The sequence below is a fragment of the Crassostrea angulata genome, chromosome 6 (assembly GCF_025612915.1).
Source record: "Crassostrea angulata isolate pt1a10 chromosome 6, ASM2561291v2, whole genome shotgun sequence".
In the NCBI taxonomy this organism is placed as follows: domain Eukaryota; kingdom Metazoa; phylum Mollusca; class Bivalvia; order Ostreida; family Ostreidae; genus Magallana; species Magallana angulata.
In genome coordinates this window covers 8,995,676-9,020,844 of record NC_069116.1, presented here as the reverse complement: position 1 = coordinate 9,020,844, position 25,169 = coordinate 8,995,676, and the positions used below count along the sequence as shown (strand labels likewise).

The 25,169-nt window shown below is 36.2% G+C and overlaps 4 protein-coding genes and 1 pseudogene across 4 annotated transcripts; 1 reads left to right on the top strand and 4 right to left on the bottom strand.

Moving 5' to 3' along the window:
• Positions 1–477: 477 nt before the first annotated feature.
• On the bottom strand, positions 478–2,461 carry LOC128187124 (baculoviral IAP repeat-containing protein 3-like). The gene has a single exon (XM_052857336.1). It carries the CDS (start codon positions 1,209–1,211, stop codon positions 678–680), a length of 534 nt encoding a protein of 177 aa, XP_052713296.1. The 5' UTR covers positions 1,212–2,461; the 3' UTR covers positions 478–677.
• Positions 2,039–3,442, bottom strand: LOC128186560 (uncharacterized protein F54H12.2-like). The gene has a single exon (XM_052856378.1). The coding sequence runs from the start codon at positions 3,440–3,442 to the stop codon at positions 2,039–2,041; it is 1,404 nt and encodes a 467-aa protein (XP_052712338.1).
• A 2,716-nt stretch (positions 3,443–6,158) lies between these two features.
• Positions 6,159–6,704, bottom strand: LOC128186558 (uncharacterized). Its single transcript, XM_052856375.1, has one exon. The coding sequence runs from the start codon at positions 6,702–6,704 to the stop codon at positions 6,159–6,161; it is 546 nt and encodes a 181-aa protein (XP_052712335.1).
• Positions 6,705–10,168: 3,464 nt separating this feature from the next.
• LOC128186552 (uncharacterized) lies at positions 10,169–14,122 on the bottom strand. The gene has a single exon (XM_052856370.1). The coding sequence runs from the start codon at positions 14,120–14,122 to the stop codon at positions 10,169–10,171; it is 3,954 nt and encodes a 1,317-aa protein (XP_052712330.1).
• An 8,217-nt stretch (positions 14,123–22,339) lies between these two features.
• Positions 22,340–24,003, top strand: LOC128186551 (prolow-density lipoprotein receptor-related protein 1-like; annotated as a pseudogene).
• The last annotated feature ends 1,166 nt before the right edge of the window (positions 24,004–25,169 follow it).

Below are 25,169 nucleotides of genomic sequence, written 5' to 3'. Positions count from 1 at the left end.
AACACCAGTTCACCTCTTTTTTAAAAATGTTTAATTGTTTTTTTAAAAATGAATCATTCATTTAAAAATTTACAATAACTTTTTTTCATATACTTTTTTAAAATAAAACACTTTATTTTTTAAAAAATAATAGGTTTTAAAAAGTTTTTTTCTTAATTATTTTTTATAAATAATATTAATTTCTAAGATAAATATTTTTTAAAACAATTAAACACTATGTTTTTTTAAAAAAATAATATAATGTTTTAAAAAGATTTTTTTTAAAAGTTTTCTTAATTATTTTTTATAAATAATTTCTAAGATTAATTATTCATTTTTTTTTGTAAAACAATAATCACTGTATTTTTTAAAAAATAATATAATTTTTTTCAATACATAGCTTTTTTTTTTTTCTTTTTCTTATTTATTTTTTTTTAGAAATCATATCATTTTTTATATAAATTAATTTTTTTTAAATACAAGAAAAACATTTTTTTGTTTACAATTTTATTAAAACAATAATCAATGTAACAATAATCAATGTAACAATAAACACATATTTTTTTGATGAAACACAGTAACAATAAGCACAGAACCCCTGTGCATGTTATTGAAAATCAGTCTTGATAAATACAAATAAGAGCAGTCCTTTGATGTACAAGTTTTCCATTTTACTGAAGTTTTTTTTCTCCTCACACTTACATGCTACCCACCGTTTGAGCAAAATGACAATATCTGGACCAGCGTAGATGTTCTCGATAGGCGTCGTCCACTGGTTCCCATTCACTCAATGTCATTCCACAACAAAAACAGGTCACTCTATCGCCATACTGAGTGTAGATGAATCCTGCTCGCGCCAAGTCTGTTTTGCTGGGTCCCCTTAAGTATTTTGGCCAGTTTTGAAACGTTGCATACCTAGAGGCAAAGGTTCGGTACTCCGGATATTGCCAAATATGCGGCATTGTAGGTGGTGGTGGTGGTGGTATGTGCCTCACATCCAAAAGCGAGTAAAATGGCGAATCCTTCCTATTTGACTGAGCATTTGGATAACTCATGCTAAAACCAGCAGCACTGGCAATTCTTGTATTGTCACTCCGCACACGATTGGAACAGGAATCCGCCGCAGAAAAACCACCAGCAGTACCAGCAATTCTTGTATTGTCAGTCCGCGGAGGATCGGGACAGGAATCCATCTCTAGAGCATTGATCACACTGTCTACGGTCGAAGTCATCTTGATATCTCTAGATTTCAATTGTCGTAAAACTGACACCAAATGAATGTTACAAGCTTTATATACTGTAGGAGTAGTTGAGGTTCTAGAAAATTCTCAATAGAATTGAGACACGTGCCTCATTTTCTAGAACAGAATATTCTAGCAATTGACTGAGGTTCTGGAGAATAGAATTAAGGCACGTGCATTTTTGAATAGTTTTAAGCATTAAAGAGCTCTCAAAATATCTTTCTTTTTTAAAAAACAAACAAGACCGAATTTTTTTAAACATTTTTAATTAAGAATGAACAACAGCAACAATAACAGCAATTAATACATATTTTGCCAGAAACATTTGCAAGTTTGTCCTTGATTTCTTTTGGGTTTACGATAAGTCTCTCTAAACCATTGAGCCACATAATGATCTCGTTGAAGGGGAGATAACCTCGACGTCCTTGGGAATGGAAACAGCCAATCTAACGCTCGCCTGTTTCCTCGATGGCGTTGGTGTAAAAAATACACACAATAATGTCCACAGACATCCGTAGAGTAATCTTGATAACAATTCTGATTGTAAGTCCAATGTCTAGCGTGTCTAGAGATGAACTGTCTAATTTCTTGATGTAGGGGAGGTAATCCGTAAGAATCAAAATATTCCACATGAGCTCCGTTCCAATATAAACACACCCAATGCGTTCCGGGTTGATCGTGAGAATCTGTATTGATCACAATGGCTTTTTCATGAGGTCTTAATTGATCCGGTAGTAAATCTCGGGGATACACTCCTCCAAAGGATCTTCCTAAATCTCGTGATAACACCTCTCGTAACTGACGTGAATCCATTTTTTTTAGTAATCAATGTTGACTTCTCTCTGTTTGTTGATTTCCAGCAAATTGTCGAATTCGGCATAGACCACACAATTTAAAGTCTGAACTAAGTTGTTTGAAAATTGAACTTCTATTCTCAAGTTTCCAGTTTCAATTAGATGAAATTTCTCTAGTTGAGCTTCTTGATCTTTCGTAAAATCCACACACCAGAGCGTGTACCCGTTTTTATACTCTTCCAGGGTAATGTCCGGGGCCCAGTCTCCTCCCAATTTCCCCAGCCCTTGATACAGACTCAAATAAGATCTTAGGTACTGATCATTTGCAAAATCGGGCTCAAAGGGCCGAGTGGTCATGGTTTCTCCGTTGATACTTATTTCTAATTTCTTAATGTTCTCGTGTTTAAAATTAAAAGGATTTTTAGTAGCATCTCCGTTGAAAGCGGCATTTTCTACAAAGCCTAAGAGAACACGTTTAAGCATTTGTCCTTGAAACAGATGATCGGTGATTTTTGATTGTGACCCCGTGGCGATCGTAAAGGTTTTCACTTCTACTCTTCTCAGCGGATATTTAACTGTCTCTGAATTCAAGCGCTGATTGATGGCATTCTGTATGGCAGGGGTAGGTTTGATTTTTCTCACCCACATCACGATACTTTGAATAGAAACTTTACCACTACTCAAGGCGGCTGTCATCATGTAGAATTGGGGTTTCGCTCTATTAAATCGGAGGCGCACATCTACCCCATTAGGCAGAAATTTCTCTTGTTGAAACAAATCTATGTGTAAACGATCCATCAACACGATCTTTTTGCTAGCGTCTATAGCCTTGTGGCGTTCTCTCAATCCGTCATTCTTAGACTCATTGGGGTAGGTCAAGGCTAATTGTGTCGCATCGATGTTCACCTCATCATCTGCGACAGCAAAAGCAGTTTTTGCTTGAGTGGCGGCGGCATACTTGAGATCATCCATGTGTCCAGCGGTATCTTTGACCCACAAACTACAGGCTTTCATCTGAGTCTCTAATGTTCTGGGTTGATAAGATAGTAATTTCTCAAAGTAGGCTTTGTAGGGATAGGTGTCCGTTCCCGGGGTAATGATTTTCCCATTGAGACTCACATCGATTTCCGTGAACAATGAATGTAAGATGTTATTAACGGGAGTCGAAGTACTATGGTCTCCCGTCAAATTAGTCCCGTCGTCTTTGGTGAATTTACACACCATTTGGAGATAAGTTTGTGAGAGATCAATGTATTCATCTCCTTGACCCTTGATTTCAAATTCAATGGGGGCCGTGTCCGATTGGAGGGTACTGGATATAGGGTAATATTCCATCCATTTCGAATCTTCTAAAGTAACATTCGTAGGCGAGGTTTTAAACAGTTCTAAACTGTCCATCCCACAGGCACAAGACTCTCTATGCATCATCTTGGTAAGTGTGACTGATCAAAAGAATCCAATGGTAATGATCTGATATGATCCTCTACACCTCCTTATATACCCTCTCAGTCAAAAATATCTAAGGGTCTAGTTTTCTTCTTTTTCTTAGGAGGTCTTTCACCACTAGCGGTTTCTAGTGATCTCTTGATCCGAGGTCCACCCCGGGCTAGGAGTTTAGGTTTGGCGGGGGGGCGGGACTTTTCTCCCCCTTGAGATAGCATGCGTGAAGCTGTATTTTTGATGACTTGTCCCCCATGCGTTTTTAACGCATCCTTGAAGGATCTTTTATTTTCTAACACATCTAATCCAGTTTTAGCTGCTGCAGTTAATGCTTGTTTAGCCGTTGATTTCAGTAAATCTGTAAAAAATCCTTTTCCTGCCTGGGGTCTAGAGTGTCTTGGACGGCTGCGTCGGCGTGGCGGTGAGCTTCTTTCTGGTGAATACTCATAGCTAGGAGGGGGAGGAGGCGGAGGGTAATAGTGGCGTGAAGGGGGGTAATAGGGAAGCGGTGAGGGTCCTGTGCCTCCTAGTAGACCCGACATGACATTTCTCATGACTGGAGCTGCCAACTTAAGAAGCCCCCCTAACCCGTGTCCTTGTTGACGCAATATACCTCGATGGTACTGCATGCTGTAGACCAAACAATGAGGGTTTTTTCACGAATGACAGGTCTTTATATAGAGGCTCTCTTTATCTTGATTCCTAGTAAATCTAAGAGCGTTGAATGCATAGATGCAGACATTCTAAACAACAGGTGATACAGGTCATTACTCCCACAATGATTGTAAAAGTGAGACTGTAGATATCCATCTCCTTTAGTACACTTTTCTAAAATGAAGTTTCAGGATAGATTTTCCATTTAAAAAGGGCATGACAGTCCCTAATGGAGTCTGAATGTGTATGTCTATCGTATCGAAATGTTTTTTACTCAGTTTCAAATATTCAGCTCTAATAGGCTCCCATCTCGTCTGTTCCTGGACTTTCTCTCCTTCACGGGGGACAACTCTAAGTAACTTCAAAGCATTTGACCCCACCACTTGGGGTTCGACGATATCGCAATACACATACATTTGTTTTAAGTTCTCGTGCATATCAGGGGTATGAACTGCCATGTGAGTGACATTGATCCACAGGCTCATATATCTTTTACCAAACTTCCATTTGAGCTCATCTCCAAACCCCATCTTATAAGCTAAAGTAAGGGGAAAACTAATACTGAAGCGTAAAGTGGATAACTCCTTTCCGTTTAATTGAAATTCGATACGGGAGAATTTTTGGCGATATTCTAGTTTCATGTTTCCGACATCCCCAGTCTCCGCATCAGGATATTTTTTCCAGACCTTTTCCAGACAGCGTCTAAGTCCTTCGTTGATTTCCTCTATTAATGACTGAGGATCTGGGTAAGGACCCCCTCGGAATTTCACTCGATAGTGATTAGCCTCGCTATTTCTTTCTATTGATATTTTCCAAAAGCCTTTGTCCCAATCGACTAGCATGGGACATTCAATGAGTTTCTCTCGACCTATTTTTTCAATTGTAAATCGCCCTGCTCGATATATATCGGGATCTACGGGTTCTACATCGAGATGAGTAGGAATCAAGATATCGAAATGAGCTTCCCTTGGGTCTATGTTTTGGAGTGTATTAGGATACATCATTTCAGTGAGACCTACTTCCCATTCACCGTCGGTGAAATCCATGGTTTGGGGTAATAATGTTTTAAAATGAGCCACCGTATTCTCGGGAAAAGTAGACATAGATCCATCACTGGGTAGAGTCATGTAAAACCCTGTATTCTGAGCCATGGCTTGAGATCAAATGAGTCTCATACATAAAGAACACTCTTTTTATATATACTTAATTTTTTATTTGAACAACAATAACAACAACATGAACAAACATGGATGAATATTGTCATACACTGTGAGATCTGCTTATTTTGACTCGGATTGGAAAGGGTCTCCGCATGTATAGGTACTCGTAAGGCACACAGGAGTCCACAAAATCATAGCCTTTGGTAATCGTCTTATGAAAGTCTTTAGAACACTTTTTGAAATCATCTGTCCAGTCTCCCTCGATAAGAGTCCATGCCGGTTCGTGGTTTTTTGAAGGGTGAAACACATTCCATTGACATTTCACTTTCCACCGAAATTGTTTATATTTACTTTTTCCAATCATCCGGAAATATCGTTTTCCAGCGGGAATCGGAATTCTTTTGTACAAGTAGATTTTTTCCTCTCCCTGAGGAATTCGAGGTTTTTGCATGAAATCACGCAAACATTCCAACTTAGTAGACACCCATGCTCCCTTAAAGTTTTCCCTAGGAGCTCCCTTAGGATCTATGATTTTCCAACGGTACTGTATGGAATTCATCTCTCTCTATCAACCATGTAGCTTGATCATCGCTTGGTCTGATAATAAGTCAAAACCTCGAGCTGCACTTCTTTAATAATGGACTCACAATCACGTGACATCTTTTCTCATGCATTTTCTGATTTAGTGCTGCTTTTGAGTTGAAGAGTAGGACTTGGCATGATATAGCCCACGGTAGAACTGAGACAAATCATCCAATATTCTCGATTCGAATCGTGTAAAGCTAACATGACGATACAAGCGATAATTAATGTCAAGCAGATCAAAAGTTGAGCAAAATACACGATTTCTGCTCTAGGAATTTTTTCTCCAAACATTTTCCAATGTTCACTTATTTGGGAAGTAGAAGATCTGTTTGAGGAATCCATGAGTCAAAGCTAGGGGGATATCCTTTCCAACGCACTTTGATTTCTTTAATGACTTTTTTCCCTATGCGCCGCTTTTTATAGTCTAGGATTTCCTCTACTTCATAGACGTCGTCTTCTTTAATGACTTTTTGTAATTCAGACTCGTAAAATGTTCCTTCTAATTCTTCTCCGTGATAGTCCTGTACCTTATATCTATAAGGAACAGCCCCCTGGACTCGATGAGATATAGTAAACAACTCCCTGGTCCAGTTAGGTAGATATCCTTTTTCAAAAGTTCGTTTCGCTTTACTGATGCGCACTATGTCTCCTTTGTGAAATTTAGGGGAAAAGAAGGGTGTAGAGGAGTTCTTTTGATACAGAGTTTTCCACACTTGTAGGACATTGGAGGCATTCACGTCAGCTGGAGCTCTTTTTATACTGCGATGATATGAGTGATTGTAGGCATATACCAGATCGGGTAAAATATCCAGATATCTTCGAGTTTTATGACGAGTGAAATATCTCCACATGCGAGCTTTTAAGGTGCGTTGAAAACGCTCTACGATACTTGCTTTTGTTTCTGCATTGCGAGTGGTGAAGAAATGAATGAATTTAAAAGCGCGCAGAAATTCCTTGTTTGTGAATTCCCTCCCTTGGTCCGACTGAATGCGAAGCGGTTGTCGCCCTTCTTCTTTAAAGATCTGTTGTAATCCGCGAATCATTTCTTTTCCCGTTTTCTGCTTTAAAGGCACCACCCAAGCATATTTAGAGAGTACATCAATAGCACACAGTAAAAAGGTATATCCATCATTCTCTTTCTTTAATTGGGATACATCTGCCAAATCTAATTGCCATTGCTCGTCGATACCGGTTACTCTTGTTTGTTGTCGCTTGAATTTGCGGCGAATGGGTTTATGTAAAGTATAAGTCTCTTGCTCTTTCAACCATTTTCTAATCTCAGCAATAGATAAAAGATGTCCCCTTGCACGCACTTGCCGGTATAAAGATTGTACTCCTCCATATCCAGTCTTAGGATTGTAATAAATCTCTTGTAGAATGGTTTGTAAAACCTTTTTCTTTTTCTTCATTTCTTTTTTAATATATTCCAATCTAGGAGGATGTTGTCTCTTTTTCTGGTTCTCTTTGGAGTTAGAAGAAAAGGAGAAGCTTGCGGTGTGCTAAAAGTCGAAGGTTCCTGAAACCCCGTATCGTCATCATTATCATCAGACTCTTTGTCAGCTAGAATGGACATAGGGGTACTGATTTTTCCTGGTCTCTGCATGGCTTTTATAATGTCTGGATTAGGTAGGTAATCTGTTGGGACATTGGTTTCTTTTAAGGCTTGAGCAAACTGGTCTGTTCCAATAGGAGGGCTGATTCCTTTGCGAGATCTAGTTTTCATCGTATTAGTTACTAGATCAATGATATTAGATTGGGGTATGAGTTTTCCTCGATATCTGATTTCTCCATCGGAATTCCATTTCAAGACTTTAGTTTTCTTGAGATGATCTAAGAGAAGTCCTGCTTTCTTTTGCATTTTGTTGCTAACACTTTTAATCACTTGTTCTTCCAGTTCTGAGGAACCTGGATCAGCAGCATCAGCAACAGGAGCAGGAGCAGCAGCAATATCAACATCTTTGTTTGCCTCTTTATTTTTCTGTGTTTTAGGTAATGGTGTTGTAAATGTCCTTTCCTTCCCCTGATCACGGGCTTGTTGTAAATATTTCCGATAACGGTGTAATTGATGTCCATAGAGAGCCACTTTTTCTTCAGGGTTCAAATCTTCTCTCCCTTGAATCTGATCTAACTGGTGTCCTAATCCAATGGTGGCTTGAAATTCAGGAGATTTAGGTAATTTTCCTTTCAATTCCAGTAACATGGCTTCAGGAACTAACACCATCTTGCGACTCATAATTTCAAAGGAGTAAACTGAGAAGCATGGGAATGACTGGGAAAACGCCCCCTTTTTGATTCAGTATTAAAGTTCGTCTGCGTTTCTGTATGGACTGGGGTTGAACCAGTCGCCTCAAGATGTGTTTCTGAGGAGCGAGTTTTTTCTTCTGAGAGGAGTTCAGTAGAACGTTGCCTTTTAAGAGGTTGTACACGATTTCACAAATTTTATAGATACAGTCATTAGAACAGTGCTTTAACACCTCTTTCTTTAACTTTGGTGAATAATGTGGCGTTGATAATAACTGCAATATGGGTAAATGAGGTTTCAGTCTAGATTTACAACAGCACACTTTGTTCTTTTTCTTCTGGCTTGTACCCATCTTTGTACAAAATGATAACTAGATTCAGTCTGTAAGGGTTTTTATACTCTCCTCTAGGCAGGGGCATAACCCAAGTGAGTGGTTCTCTCGTGTTGATCTCTATTTTTCTTCACTCTAAACTCTGCAGGACAATATCGACATTGATATTTCCCCTTCTGGTTTTTCTTATCGGGATCTTGTAAAGGACTAAAACCTGCCACTTTTGTAAACAACGAGGAGGATCTCGGAATATGATGAACAGGAACCTTAATACCAGGAAACACACTAGGTTGAATATCGGGAGTTCTCTGACTCCCTATAGGTCCAGTCATGGCTCGAGCCATTTTCTTTTGACCTTGTTTCAACATGGCTAATGTGGTATTGGGGGGAAGTTGGGTCAACGGAATCTGCTTATTGTTTTTTTTAGGAAGTTTAACAATCAGTTTCTGTGATTTCTTTTTGCCTTTCTTGGGAGATTTCTTTTTCCTGGGAGCTTTCTTTTTACTTGAAGCCGATTTTCCTATGTCAACCATCCACTGGGGGAGCTTTCTAGTTTTAGGAGCCTTGGGATTGATCACTACACTCTTAAGTCGTCGTTTTTTGGGTTTAGCTGTTCTAGCCTTAGCCAGGTTCCATTTCAATAAATGGCGAATAATGACTCCTCCAACAAATCCAGCTCCACCACGTTTCAGAATGGCTTTAATCCTGTTATCATCATTGACTTTTTTATTGGCAATGACACTTAAATCCTCTCGATGTTTATCGATGAAACGTTGGGTCTGCTTATTGATAGGAATGACTCCTTTCAATAAATTTTTAGCTCCAGCCAAAAACCATTTCATTAAGGCTTTTCGCCCCAACTCGATGATTTCTGTTCGTTTCTCTGGATCCCGTTCATGTTGTAAGCGTCTTAATGTACGTAGTAACTTCTTTCCAGTCATGATTTCAACTGAATAGGAAAACATTCAAACTCTTGTATTTATACTCTAGCCATGTAAACTGTTAGGGTCTCAAACAATTGACTCCTCAGTCGTAATTCATCAGGAGTCTGAGGGCTTAAATCTACAATGAGGTACCCGTGGGGTTGGCGAGTAGCATCTTGATAGGCAGACATTAAATGAGGCATGTCTAATTGTCTACTCAACACCACAATTTGAGACTTGTCTCGGGGATTTTTAAACAAGACTAAATAATGAGCATTTAAACTAATAGTGCGATGCTGAGCTGCTCGATCAAATACATTCTGAGTAATGTAAATGACACTAGTATTCCTATGATGAGCTTTCCGTGTAAACCAATCGACTATTGACTCGATCGCTTTACCTCCCATCATATCATCAAATATTAAAAGGTGTCGAGTATTGAGATCCGCCACTAATTTCTCATCGTCCTCGGGAATATTGCGTATAAACTTGACTCTGTCTTGTAAAGATTCGTAAGCAGATTGCCATTCTCGATAACACCAAACGATTTTCTCGGGGTATGGGGTGATCCAATGAGTATTTTCCACCAGTTTTTTAACAAATTCAGTTTTCCCCGACTTGGAAGGACCTGCTACTACCATAGTAAATTCGTGTTTCAATTGAAAAGGGGCTAGTGTATCGTAGGAGTACATGTTAAAGAATGACAAGATTTTGAGAAAATCATTCAATTTATTTGATACAAGAGTTTGATAATAGGTAAAAAAATCAATGTTATATACAGGATCATTCAACAATAAAATGCATCAAATTCAAAATTGGTCAAAATCCATAGGGTAGGGTTCGGTAGTCAGATATCCTCTGGCGTTTATCATACACAATCCTGTATTGTTTGGTAAGCGGTAGCGTCTGGACAGTATGTTGGCGGGTTCTATGAATATACTTGGGATAAGTCACATTGATGATATCGATTTCTTCTTTTAACATTTTTTCAAGGGCTTCGGGAGACACTATGGTTGAGGCTCTGTAATTCAGAGTCAATCCTTTCACTTTACACACAGATTTACCGCTCTCGGTGATGTAGGCATAATTTTTAGGTCCTCCAGACATGAATTTTACTATCCGATCTCCATCCAGTTCGTCGGTCCAGCCACCTAAACTGTTGATAATTTCAGGATTGAATTTACCCTCCTCGTGTTGGTAGATGATACTGTCGGTATCAAAGTATAGCACACGTTCCCCCAGTTGTTCTAAGGTTTCGTAGAGATGCAGGCGAGCATGAGCCGTGGTAAAACAAGCCAATACCACGTTACCGAAGGGACATTCTTCCAGAAATTCCCGTTTCTCTTGGTAATTGACTAAAATCATGTCCAAGTTGGGATCTTCAGAGTTTTCCAAGAGTTCTATCCCTTTGACCTCTAGACTGCAGTCCTGTAACAGCTGTTGTAATTCTTCTTCTTCGGTCAAATAACGAGATTTAGGTAGTTGAATTCTCTGAGCGAATTTTCCCCACAGACAGTTCAAAAACAGTTTGGCAATCGTTCTTTTGACGGGGTTTTTCTCGATTTGAGAGGGATCTAACATGATACCTTCTCTTTCAAAAATGTCAAGAATGTAGCTCCGTTTTTCCTCTTCGCTCTCACATTCGGGGGGAAATCCTGAAGCTTCTTGTTTTATTTTCAAAAAGGTGTCTATGTAGGCTTTGAACAAGGTGTTACTAGTTTGAGGAAAATGCCAGATTTCGTAAATGCGCTCAATTCGATATCCCATGTCCATCGCTTTATGGAGTTCAGTGCTTACCCAGGTTCCAGTGAGACAGCGTTCAGATTCAGAATGCAAACATTGGTACTCCGGTTCCAGACTCTGTCGTTGTTCGGCACATGTCCGACATAGGGGAAATAGTAATTTTCCTCCGGAACGATAAGGCAAGACGGGATGATAGAGACCGCGTGGGGGTAAAACGCGGCATTTAATCAATCCAAAATAGGCTCTCAAGTCTCCGAAATTATCACTTAGGACTTCGGGGTGTCCCACAGGAAAAGGCCTGTACTTTAGCACGTAAGGATACAGAGAACAGACATCTACATAGCGCATATCTCCCTCTGTACAGAACAAACGAATGGCATTGGTCCGGCCTCCATACAAGCTGTCCCTGGGATTCAAGGGGTCTTGAAAGTCTAATTCTTGTACAAAGTTCTGTAACTCCTCTTGGTTTTTTAATTGACTGTCAAATTCGTGTTCCCATATACTAATGACTTTATATCCTTTATCCCTTAACTCTTGTTCTCGACGGAGGGTCTGCTCGTAGACCGTGGCGTAAGTCCTGTCTGGATGGTGAGGATGAATGTCTGTGGTTCGATCTGGATAACAGGTGGGACAGCCATGCCAATAGCATCCATGGAATTCATACACTGTCTGCGTGTTCTCATCGTAACCGTCCACGGTGTAATTTTCCAGTCGAACCTCACCTCCGTTTTTAGCATGTCGTATAGAACATCGACGACCCATCCAGGCCAACCAACGGCAGGCTTTGATGGAATACTGGCGAGCAGGATGGTAACCCAGATTGGGAATGATGGCAATGGTTTGATCTGACATGAAACTCCGCCGGTAAGCTAAATTGGCAGTGCTGGCAAAAGTGAGAGCTTCCTGAAAGGGATTCACGCGAACCTGAGACTGTATGGTAGCTCTAAACTTTGCACAACAGCGCCTTAAAATGTCCACATCCGAAATACAATAGGCTAGGAATTCTTCTCGGAAGTTAAACACTTTTCCTCGTTGCTGTTCGTACCAGGCATAAAAATCTTTACGCCCCGCGGTGCTCATGTCGTCTGGGTTGTAGTAAGCGGGGGGTGGATAGACTCCCAAGTAATCCTGGTTCTGCTCCGTGTTGAAAAAATGAGGGAAATACCCTTTTTTCAGTTCTTGTAACCCAAAAGCAGAAGGCATCTTTGCGAGTGCAAAAGGTAAGTAGTTGTAGGAATCGATGAATTTTATGTCACAAATGTTCATGGACAAGATCTTACTTCCATTCATGATGACCGAGGGTTTGATGCAAGCTTTGTGAACGATATAGTTCAAGATAAATTGTCCATCGTATCCCTTAAAATTGTGAGCAATGACGATGGCCCCATCGTGCACTAAATGGGTGGTTTTGTTCTGACATTCAGATTTCAATAGCCAATCTACGAACTCCTTTAAGGTATCCGGTCCTTGAAACACGTGTTGACGGGGGCCTAAACTCTGACAGTGCGTACAGGCTTCATCCACAGGTAAATGGTCACAATGTTGACACACCCGATGAGCCACACACAAGTTAGGGGAATGAATTCCATGCTCTTGAGTGCACTCGAAATCGAAATAAATGTACAGCTGTAATTTGTCCTTTTTCTTCTCGGGCTTCTTTTGCACGTAACACTGGTGATCGCTCTCTACAATTTTCTTACAGATCTTACATTGTTTTTGTCCTTTGCACTTGTGGTTAGCTAATAATTTTTTGGTCATCCAGGTCTGACAGTGCTGGCATCGATCCATTAAATGACACACTGAAGTGTTGGTCTTAGAGTTGGTAGGTTCTAAATGTCTCTGGTAACACCCCATGCTCTTAAAAAATCCGTGACACTCGGAACATTCGATGCTTAAGCCTTCGGGGGGACAGGGAGTGTCGCCCAAACAAAATGAGCAGCGATGAGGGCACTTGGTACGATGCTCTTCGATGTGGCTATATCCAACATCGCAATAATCACAGTAATATTTGTGTTCGCTGACTCCGGGCATGGAAAGTATGGTATCGTAATGCCCTCGCTCTAGCAACACGTTCAGACATTTCCCGTTGCCGTGACCCTTGTAGATTGGTTTTAATTTCAGTGCGCGCGTGTTAGTTTCAAATTGAAAGATCTTTAGTCGAAATTCAGGGCACAATACCTGCTGTAACTTCCTCCACTCTATAGGGCCACAGGGTAACTCGGGATCACATCCGGCAAGTTCCATGAGCTCTAGAGCCTGTTTTTTCTGATCTACACTTCTACAGTCACCTTTCATCATTCGAGTCCATTGTTTTCCCCAGACTTTCAGAGCTACGGGATCCTGAGGTTTTTTACTGTGCAATCGAGCGACCACGATTGCTCGCGGTAAACACAAAGAATCCGTATTTTGAATGCTCACAATGGATTTTTTACCCTTTTTGAAATTCTCCTTGTTGAGGAGCAGATGTTTTTTCTTATTTCCGCCACTTCCTTCGGGATACTGTACATGAAAAAATTCGAATTGTATAGCTCCGTCGGTCATGGTGAAATCTCTCTTGGATTGCTGCACACCTTTAATTTTTTCTAGTATCCCCCGGGCGTCGAGATGCTTGCTTTGAGTAAATTCATACCATATGTCGGAGTCCAAAGAAGGGTGTCGTATGTTCAACCGCAGATAGTCGTTCGGACGGCAGTTCATTTCACTCTTGACTTCGTTCAACATGGCATCCAATACATTCCGGACAAAAGGAGAATGGTCTTTCTCGGGTAAAGGCTTAAAATTCACATTGTATACATTCTCCTGCACTTTGAATTTCCTAGAGTGTCGTCCGCGATCCAACTTGATCTGATAATACTTCTCTGCTTTTTTAGCCAATTCCCGTAGTCGCAGTAGGTTTTTTCTATATAAGCGCAAATGTCGGAGCAATTCTTCATTTCTTTTCAAAAGTCGAATCCTTTTCTGCTTCAACTGATATTCTTTCAAGCGGCGGTGTTGGAGGAGAAGATTTCTTCTAAGCGATGTGAGCGGCATGATGCACTTGATTCAAATGATAAGAGAATAACGTTAAAGTACATAATAAACGTTAAGAACTGTCTAGAACATTCTATAACGTCGCGTGCTACGTCAAGAACAATAACGTTACGTCATCCTCAGATTGTTCTAGAAAGGCGCCTAACGTTATAACGTCATAATTCTCGGTGACTTCATAGAGAGCGGACGTGTTTTTACAAGAAGAATTTTACTCAATAAAAAATGCCATGAAATTATGCTTACTATAGCTTAGCATTATTAGCTTACTATAGCATTATTAGCTTGAAAACCAAGAAGCTAGATTACCAGCCGCCCTCGCTGGGCGGTTCAACACCTCATTTGCATAAAAAGTGCACTCAGTTGAACCGCCCAGCGGGGGGGCTTATACTACTGATATGAGGTTTAAGTTAAATAAATTTTTTGTTGATATGATCTTTGGGCAATTGAACAAAATCTCATCCAAACTTCATTTTTACAGTAAAATATTAAATACTAACGAGTACAAGTTGCAAGATTACTTAAAATTTTCCTTGAAATATTAATTGATTAAATCCGGTATTTTTAAAAAGGATTCTTCTATATATATAATCGTTAAATAAATGGCAATATGATAAAAAGGTGAAAGGGATAGGAGTAATAAATCTAAAAGGGCTAGGTATAATGCCTATTTGCCACATTGGAAGCAAACACTCTGACCTAATCACTTGCCAAAAGTATGTTCATTATTTAAGAAATAAAGTACGAGTTTTCGTGAATGTTGCAGAATAACCTCCGAGGTCGAGAAATGTTGTTTTGAAATATAAAAGCCGAGGCCTCAGCCGAGGCTTTTATATTTCAAACAACATTTCGAGACCGAGGAGGTTATCCTGCAACATTCACGATAACAAGAACTTTATTTCTATTCTACTAACAGCCCAGTATTTCTACAGATCGTTTCTCCTATAACGAGACGATCTAGGTCATTTTGACGGCTGTTCCGTGTAACCCCAATGGTTTTGTTGGTAATGTTTACATGTGTATCGATCAAAGGAATCACATGCAGACGACAGAAATTTCTTTGGTTTTTTAATACTCTTATCTTATTTATAAAATATCTTTGAATCATGTTCCTAATATTATAAAGGCAATTTAATACGATTATTACTACTACACGATATATACAAATACAAATACAAATATTTTATTGGCACAAACACAATTACAATAATTGGCAAAGGCCCAATGAATATATAAGAACATCATTGTATGTTTACAATAGTTGCATGTACAGTATATTTTTACTGATCTATATAGATCAGTTTAACATTTCCTTAGACTAATTGACATCTGTGTTCAAAGCAGTCATTAATGAATTTAACAGTAATATTTAAAATAGTATGTATTTCACTATTTAAACATACATGTAAAATGTATCTTTCTTTGTCCAAGTTATTGGCAATATTTATTTTACTTATCTTATAAAAATTACTAAAATAGCTGTTCCTTAGATGAGAATAGGCTTTACATTGAAAAAGAAAATGAGTTTCATCTTCAATTGCACCAGTTTTACAAGCATTACAATATCTTTCATTCCTAATTGTGGCATTATATCTACCACTTTCTATTGCAAGTTTATGTCCACTTAATCTTATTCTACTAATAGAGGATCTCTCAGATCTTTTCCTGAGTATATCAACATAAGGACTTCTTTTTCTCATATATAATTTTTGAAAAAATGAAAGTTTTTCTGAACTAAAAATTTTTGATGATTGCTCTTGGATACATTGGTCAATGATTCTTTGCTTTATGTTTGGTAAAAAGTGTTGGATTGTGCTTTTATAATTACTAATGTTTGAGAATCCCAAATTGTCTAGGATGCCATAAATTTTCTTAGTCCAGGAATTGGAATTGATCGTTCCCTGATATAATTTAAATGCCAAAGAATTAGATGTTATCAAGTGATTCCAATATTTAATGCTTGAGAATGAGATTTTAGACCAAAGTGGTAACCTGTTTAATTCTGCCAAACAACCAGCATTAGATGCTTTGCAATGTAATCCAAGTATATCTTTCAATGAGAGATCCACTCCCCATATTTCACAACAATAAAGAAGTACAGGAAGTACAATAGAATCAAAAAGTTTTTCTAAGAGCTTACATGGATTATCAATACCAATTATTTTTTTCATTTTAAAATATGCTTTTCTGGCCTTTTCAACAAGCACAGATGTTGCTAAATTAAACTTCCCATTACTTTTCAATACAATACCCAAATAACAGTATTTTGATACAACTTGCTTAGTATTTCCATTGAAAGTGAAATTGATGCTTTGATGTTTACTATTTGAGTTAAAAACCATGATTTTAGATTTATCAACATTGACTTGTAATTTCCAATTTGAACAATAGTTGTAAAGAATATCTAAACTAGTTTGTAAACCACTTTTGCTCTCTGATAAAATAACAATATCATCAGCATAAAGCAGACAGTTTACATTGAGATTATTTACATGTACAGGTTCACATTTTACATTTTGTTTCAAGTCACTGACAATACCATCAATAAATATATTGAAAAGTGTAGGGCTAAGAACATCCCCTTGTTTGACACCACATTCAGAGTTAAATATTTTACCTAACCCATCAGAAAATTTTATCCTACTGGTTGTGTTGCTGTACATGGAAAAAAGAATATTAAATAATTTTTGAGAAATATTAGAGTTAAGGAGCTTATAAAATAAACCTTCTCTCCATACAGTGTCAAATGCTTTTCTAAGGTCAATGAAAGCAGCATATACTTTTTTACTTTTATAATGGTCAATGATAGTTTTTATAGAGAACAAGTGGTCTGATGTTCTACAGTTTTCTTTGAAGCCAATTTGATTTTCACTTATAAGTGACATGGACTTTACAAATTCAAGTAACCTAGTATGTATTATTCTATTGAAAAGTTTTCCAAGATTTGAGGTAATTGATATACCTCTGTAATTGCTAGGGTCAAGCCTATTTCCAGATTTATATAACAAAACTAAATAACTCTCATTCCAGCTTTGAGGAAATGTACCAGAATTTAGTATAAAATTAAACAATTTTCCCAAAGAATTTAACATTAAATAACCTCCATGTTTAAACATCTCATTTGCTATCATATCTGTAGATGAGCTTTTCCCATTTTTCAGAGATTTTAAGGCAGTTTTAATTTCATTTATGGTGATTTCTGGTTCAAGGAAATTGCTATGGTGTAGTTTATTTTTCATAGCATGAAATTTTTTTAATATATCTTTATGAATCTCATTAAGATTGTTGTCAGCTTTATTGAGGTTTGTAAAAAATTGGTAAAATTCTTCAGAATTAACTTCATGAGACGAAACCTGTCTTGTGGTAGATTTATCCAGTTTGTTCAATAATTCCCAAAATGATTTAGGATTATTGTTAATATTTTTGTAAATATCATTACAAATTGTGTTTCTATAATTTTGTTCCTCAAATTTACATAGTCTTCTGTATTTTGCTTTATATGTATAAAACATTTTCCTGTATTCACCATTGAATGGGTGTTTGTTTACATATTTTATGTAAAAACATGCAGTGAAAAAATGCTAGGGAGGTGCTAGGAACAGCCGCATTGATCTCTTAAAAATAAACATTTGAGGCAATACACATCGTTTTGACTGGAACTAACACGTGAAACTGACATGGTTTTAAAACTTTTTACGGTTTGAAGTTGTACTTTCATAGTCAGTGCGAGACAAATAGGTATTTCTGATCTGATAATTTACTGATGACGTTCGTGGTATATTGGAGAATAATGTCCGCGGCATCTCTTTGATCTCGGCAATAACTGTAGTAGAATTTCTTTTCACTATATATTTCATTGAAAACCACCCTTTTAAAAAAGAATGTTTACAAGTGCACTGTAGCCTCTTGGTCGATTTCGAAAAGATCAAATAAATTCTGAATTTTTCTAGTATATTTTTTAAATAGTATTTAAATATTTCCTAACCTTCTGTTACTTAGCTTTGATATTAACAATCCATGGCCAAAGAAAGGAAAGTTTTTTGGCTTGCATATTGCAAAGGATATAAGTGTATTGTAAAGCTCTTAAAAATATCTTAGTGTTGTGTTTAAGATATGTAAAATATCAAAATGCGTTGTAAAAAAAACTATTTTAATGTATGTCAAATCAAATCTGGCTAGATCAATATAAATCTCTTTTAAATCTAACAAAAGACACTGTCAGAAAATCTTGTGTTTTCCGTGAAATATATAGGGGAAAAGAAAAATCAAAGTACTGAAGTACTGAAAGCCGGGCTCTTTTGGTGTGTCTTTATGCATATTGTGTAGTAAAGACTGAAAATCTCTCTCTCTCTCTCTCTCTCTCTCTCTCTCTCTCTCTCTCTCTCTCTCTCTCTCATGCTTTTAATGTCGGCAAAGCATCAGAGAGCGACCAAATTTTGTAAGCGGCTATAAGCAAAAAATATGTCTGTCTAGTAGAAGTTAAAAAGTTTAACAGTTACTGCCTTGAATTTTGCAACAAGCATTATATATTCAATCCCTGTTTCTTCATCGCGCAGCAAAGTAGTTCATGGAAATTCATGCGCATTGTATGTGTCCAAAATGCATAGTAATGTTTTAAAAACACGTTATTAATAAGAAAACTAAAAAAGATAGACAATTCATTCGAAATTTAAAAAAAAGAAACAAAATGCCAACACTTTTGACAAAACGTGGCTCTTTGTGTAACTATTTGGTATAGCGGAAGCTTTACCTTGACGCTGTTTGGTTTTTTTGTTTATTTGTGCTATTTATAGTAACATTGGCGATTTGCCTGCCTATATATAGCCAGGACTCTGCTTTCAGCAGAGCCCGGCTAAAAATTACGTAAGTTTGGCACGTGAGTGTAGATTGAGCTATTTGTAGATTGCAATATCTAGCTAGGTTTGAATAAATGGTCTTAAATAATGACAGAACTTGCTATGATATTTTGAAATGATAAGGGACTTCGATATGTTTTGTGCATTTAATTGTGTAAATTTAATTCAATGCCACCAATGTATCACAAATTTTAGGAAATCCCAAAACAGGATATTGTGTATATGAAATATAAACCACTGGTTATATGGTAAAATAATTATCATATAATTGATGAGCAAACATTGTCCAAATTCACTTTTTTAAAAAATATTTTATTCTGAAATAAATAAACATATGATAAACCCTCTACATAATTTACTTTCGCTTCCTTTGATTTTCAACAATAAAAATATGTCTGAATAACATGTTAAAAAGATAGAGGCATACAAATTGGTTAAAATTCCTATATAATGATGGATAAGATATTGAAAATAAGAATTATGGTAACAAATATTTCAAACTTATTAAATTCACATTGCAAAATTACCTTGAATAAGCTCGGACCCCTCTCTTTCCCGGAGTACAAAATTATATGTTGGACCCACACACACACCTGGAAAAAAAATTCTGGATCCGCGCATGGAGAAATTGCTCTTAGTTTTCCTCTTTGTTTTGTGCATTTAATTGTGTAAATTTAATTCAATGCCACCAATGTATCACAAATTTTAGGAAATCCCAAAACTGGATATTGTGTATATGAAATATAAACCACTGGTTATATGCATGGCAAAATAATTACCATATAATTGATGAGCAAATATTGTCCAAATTCACTTTATTTTTTTAAAAATTTTATTCTGAAATAAATAAACATACATGTATGATATACCATCTACATAATTTACTTTCGCTTCCTTTGAATTATCTCAATAAGCTAATGATTTTCAACAATAAAAATATGTCTGGATAACATGTTTAAAAAAAGATAAAGGAATATAAGTTGGATAAAATTCCTATATTTGATGGATAAGATACTGAAAATAAGAATTAAAAAAAAAAACGCTTTCCGAACGATATGTGTCTTTAAGATCGATCACATCGATCCGAACCCTTTAAAATTAGGTTCAATTTCAGGTAACAATACGATTCCAACTGGTGTTCGCGTGTCGAAATCTTCAATTAATTTAATTTTTTATAGAACTTCAATGCAATTCATTTCATAAAAAGGATCTGTGCATTCTCTTTATTTTGTCATAATTTTATTTAGGTCTAATAGAAAACAAATCAAATTTAATCAACAAAAACTTGGAGTGATGACGCACCATAAATCAAAAATATCATTTTGTAATTATAATGTATCCCAAAAATTTTATGCTTTAGAAAAATAAAAGAATGTCGTAAATCCTGGCCAAGTTTCATACTGGTAAATCAACTAAATAAACCATTTTGATATGATTGAAAAGGCTCAGTGGTAATGGCACAAGCTATTTGATAACCTTAAAGAAGTCGGATTTTGTGGTTGAGGGTTCAATATTACATTCGTCTTTGTTAACATATTCAAACTAGATATAGTTCAAAATTTTGCGTTTGCATATAGATATACATTTGTATACTATAGTGTAAAACGATACATTCAGATATGAAAATATAAGTTTGAAATTGTATTTTACGATTTAACAAACGGGCATTTGCGCCATTTTATTTGCTAATCTTCTTTAATTATTTCCGCCGGTTTGGGTTACATTCAACATATGCTTGCGATGACATCATGCTGGTACAGGTCACTCAGTCGGTCCATTGAAACTGAAAAAAACCCAGGTTTAAATAGTAATCAACAGGGAAGGAAAACTGATAAAAACAAAAAGAATTTTCTGCATGTCTGCGACAAATAAAATTTTTTTGAGAGCAAATTTCAAAATTGTTAATATATACTTAGCTTATGGAAGTTATTTGTAACACTTGGAAATTGTATAATTGGATTGATTTATTTCGCAACAGCTGTTTATTGATTCGTTCTTAATCACAAAAATAATTGACTTACGTAGATAGATAGATAGATAGATAGATAGATAGATAGATAGATAGATAGATATATATATATATAGATATATATATATATATATATATATATATATATATATATATATATATATATATATATATATATATATATATATATATATATATATATTAAAATTTTGGGCTATATAGTATCCATTATTTGTATTCAAATAAAAAGGGGAAAAACTTGTCTATTAAGGCTGTTGGTGTCCAAGAAAAAATATCACCATGCTTACTTTTCCTTTTCTCAGTTCCCTTCTTTTACTTTTCTTGGAATAGATCAATCGCTTGTATTCTTTTAGTTAATTGATTTAAATTTTATCATATACTAGATTGGTAATCATTCATCAAACTGTTCTGTGTTTGAAAATAACATATGTACTATAAAATGACAATTTCCCACCTAAAGTTTTATTAGCCGATCGGTTGAAATTAATTTCTTTAATGATAATATAAAGCAATAAGAGCTGCAATTTTAATGTTAAAATTTTTTTTTCTTGTCATCCTGTACAAAAATTGATCTGCTATATATTCCTTATAAGTGAAATCTTTTTCCTAACAAAAATTTATGATTTTTTCAAATCTTATTTATCATAAAAGTTTAAGCTACAGGTAGTCTTATCATACTAGCAGGTTTTTGCAACAAAACAAATTCTAGTAAATACAGCTCATATTGCTTTAAAATTTCATTGGTTTAAGACGCATTGCCGAATACTGGTAATTAATGTGTTGATGAACTTACTCTTCTGTCTTTCCCCTGCATTGAAACGACTCTACACCACATGACACTTTTGTTTGTCTACTGTTGTTCGAAACTAATTATAAATAATTTCTTTGACGCTTTCACTTCTTTAATTTCAAAGTGTGTACGGTATTTACTATTAACAGTTTTTCAAAAACTTTAAAATATTGACAAGAACGAAGTGCCTTGAAATTATATTTCTTTGAAATTATCTTTTCCAACTTAATGTTCAGGTACAATATGGTATACAAAACTCCCGTGTTCTTTATCTAGATTTTATTCTCCATAATCTGACTAAAGAACTTTTTGAAAAAATTAACGTTTCTCTCATTAAAAAGAAAGATTTTCGTATCAAGATTGTTGAAAATTTGTTTCAAGAAGTTAATTAAAATCGTTTTTCATTGACATTTTAACGAATACTAGAAAACTTCGCATTTATAGGCTAACAGTTCATTCAATACGTTGATTATTACTTATTGGTAGATCGTATTACGAGTTTGGTACATGTAGTTGCACCCAATTAACTTAGGTAATCTTGAAACCCCTTAGCATTCTGTAACTTATTTCTCCCAAGTAGAGATATGAAGTTAGACTGGTATTTCGCATGTGTCTTGGGCCTTCCCACGACCAACCACACTTGTCAGCATGACAAATACGCCTGTGGAGACGGGGCCTGCATCCCCGTTAACTGGGTCTGTAATGGAGAAGTAGACTGCAAAAACGATATGGACGAACAAAATTGCGGTATGTGGCGCTTTTGATACCAGGCTGAAGCTAGTAGCCACTAACAGCAGGCACTAAGCCCGTAGAAAGTAGCAGCCAATAAGGAATATCACCGAAGTACTGAGAGTTCCCGAACAAAAAAATATATTTTACTTTATTATCGGCATATTTTAATTAATATCAATAAATTTATACATGAATAATATCTAAGAGCATTGACAACTTCGGATGCAGTAAAGTTTGCCTGGATAAAATAATAGATGCGTTTGTGTTTGCATTTTCAAAAATTTAAATGGTAAAATAGTCAAAGGCTTAAGTTAACAGATATGAACTAGACATGAGATTTACAAATAAAAGCAATATTTTGATGTCATATTTTATAAGATGGACTCTTTTTACTCCCTTTAAGTAATTCATACATTGCCATCGATCGGTGTTTAAAAATGATGTTACAAAAACCCCTCAAATTCTATAGGTTTAAGAGTTTATAGAATTTTATAGCTATACCTTAATCGACTGCTATAAGTCTGAATAGTTACAGATCATCCAACAACTTGTAGCGGTGGTGCATATCAATGCAGCAGCGGCGCATGCGTCCCACACAGATGGCACTGTGACGGGAAATTAGATTGTAATGACGGATCAGACGAGGAGAACTGTACATCAACAGGTACTTGATAAGACTATAATACATAAAAGATAAAAAAAAAAACCTTTCGGGAGAACACTTTAAACTAATTGGAGTGATTTACTTATACTCTTTGTAGTATCGGAAACCACTACCAAATCCACAACTTCGACAATGACGTCATCGATTAGTTCTGTACCGCCATTAACAAGTACAATGCCTATATCTTCCTCAACAATTAGTTTGTTGGTACGTGGCGTTATGTAAAAAAGGCACAACTGATTATCACTGTACATTGGGCGTTATACTTTTCGATTTTTAAAAATTCCTACAAATTGTTTAACTCCTTTTGTTTTATTGTAAGGGACCAGACCCGAACTGCCGGGATGAGCAGTTGAACTGTCATGTGTTTGTTACCGACATTGACATTTGTTTATTCTTCACTACACCGGCCTCAGCACAGCTCCTGTGTGCATCAACCTGCCATATGTGTAGCGGGTCCTCCGAAACACAAAATCACGTGACAGACCACCAAACGACAAAGCACAACCCTGGTCATCCAACAGCTTCAACTCTAACATTGACGACGTCGACTCCATTAACGATGACGACCACAGGGACCTCGCACTCTCCCTATATAATACCGCGCCGTCCACTAAAGAACCAGCAGCATCAGGCTGTGTAGACGCCGAGGACAACTGTGAGCATCTGGTGAAAACAATCAACATATGCAGTGACCCTGTAAAAGCAGAGTTCATATCCCAGAGAACATGCAATGCCTGCGGAACTACCGATAATCTGATAATTGGTTAAGATTCAACGATGGTTATTTTTTATCTAAACATACATGTATAAATTTAATTTTATGTAGCTCTAATACAATAAAGAACGAATGTTTAATATCAATGAAAACTTTTTTTTCCTGAAATTCATTTGGAGTCTTTGCGTTTTAATATGGTGAAATCATTACACCCTTATAATTGTCAATGCACAGTCATTTTGCGGCTTGATTTTATCATATTATGATGCAAATTATAGAAATATATTTCGTAGGTTTTAAATGAGCTATTGCATGCCTGTAAAAGTATTTTCAGGAAAAAAAAATCAAACTTAATAGTTTGCAATTTCTAGTATAATTGCAAACTATGGGATGTATCAAAATCCGGATTGCCAATTATAATGATGCAGGTAGGCTTATATATATTGTTTATTCAGAAACGCCAAGCATTATCAGATATCATATAAAAATCGTCGTCTTATAACTACGAGTACATTGTTACTACAGTTATCTACGCGATCAAAGCAACACCGCGGACACAAGTCGAGAAATAAAGTACAAATATTCATGGTTTTTGCAAAATAACCCCCTCGGTCTCAAAATGTTCTTAGAAATTTAAAAGCATCGGCTAGATTATGTAACTATCATATTTCAAACAAAATTTGAGACCAAAGAGGTTATTTAATACAACATTCACGATAACAAGAGTTTGTTTTTTTACTAGCAGCTCGGATTTTCCACTGATCTTTTCTCCTGCAGAGAGACAATGTGTAGTTATGTTACGACTGTTCCGTTTAATTCCAACGAATTTGTTAGCAATATGCCGACGACATATTTTTGATTTTAGGATATCTGATACACCTTTTTTCAATAAGATATCGTTGAAACATATTCCTTAAATATTGTGAGTAATTTAATACGATTATTTCTACTACGCGTTATCTATTTTGAAAGTAAAAACAGGCATGGAAATGTGTTAGGGAGGTCCTTAAAAGAGTCGCATAGAGCTCTTTGAAATAAGCAGTTTGAGACAACCCAGATCGTTTTTAGATGACATTTACATGATTTTAAAAACCGTGTACTTTTGATCTGATAATTCACTGATGACGTTTGTGGTATATTGGAAAATAATTTTTTAGTAAATTATCAGATCAGAAATAATAATTTGCACTGATAATTAAAGTATAACTTAAAATTGTAAAAGGTTTTAAAGCACTATCAATATTATGTCTTCTATAATGCCTAAATGTGGCTCTTTAAAGAGCCCCCAAGCACACTTGCC

Bases quoted from the DNA above. Each gene is read 5' to 3' on its own strand.
- LOC128187124 (XM_052857336.1), bottom strand. From the start codon at position 1,211: ATGACTTCGACCGTAGACAGTGTGATCAATGCTCTAGAGATGGATTCC.
- LOC128186560 (XM_052856378.1), bottom strand. From the start codon at position 3,442: ATGATGCATAGAGAGTCTTGTGCCTGTGGGATGGACAGTTTAGAACTG.
- LOC128186558 (XM_052856375.1), bottom strand. From the start codon at position 6,704: ATGTGGAGATATTTCACTCGTCATAAAACTCGAAGATATCTGGATATT.
- LOC128186552 (XM_052856370.1), bottom strand. From the start codon at position 14,122: ATGCCGCTCACATCGCTTAGAAGAAATCTTCTCCTCCAACACCGCCGC.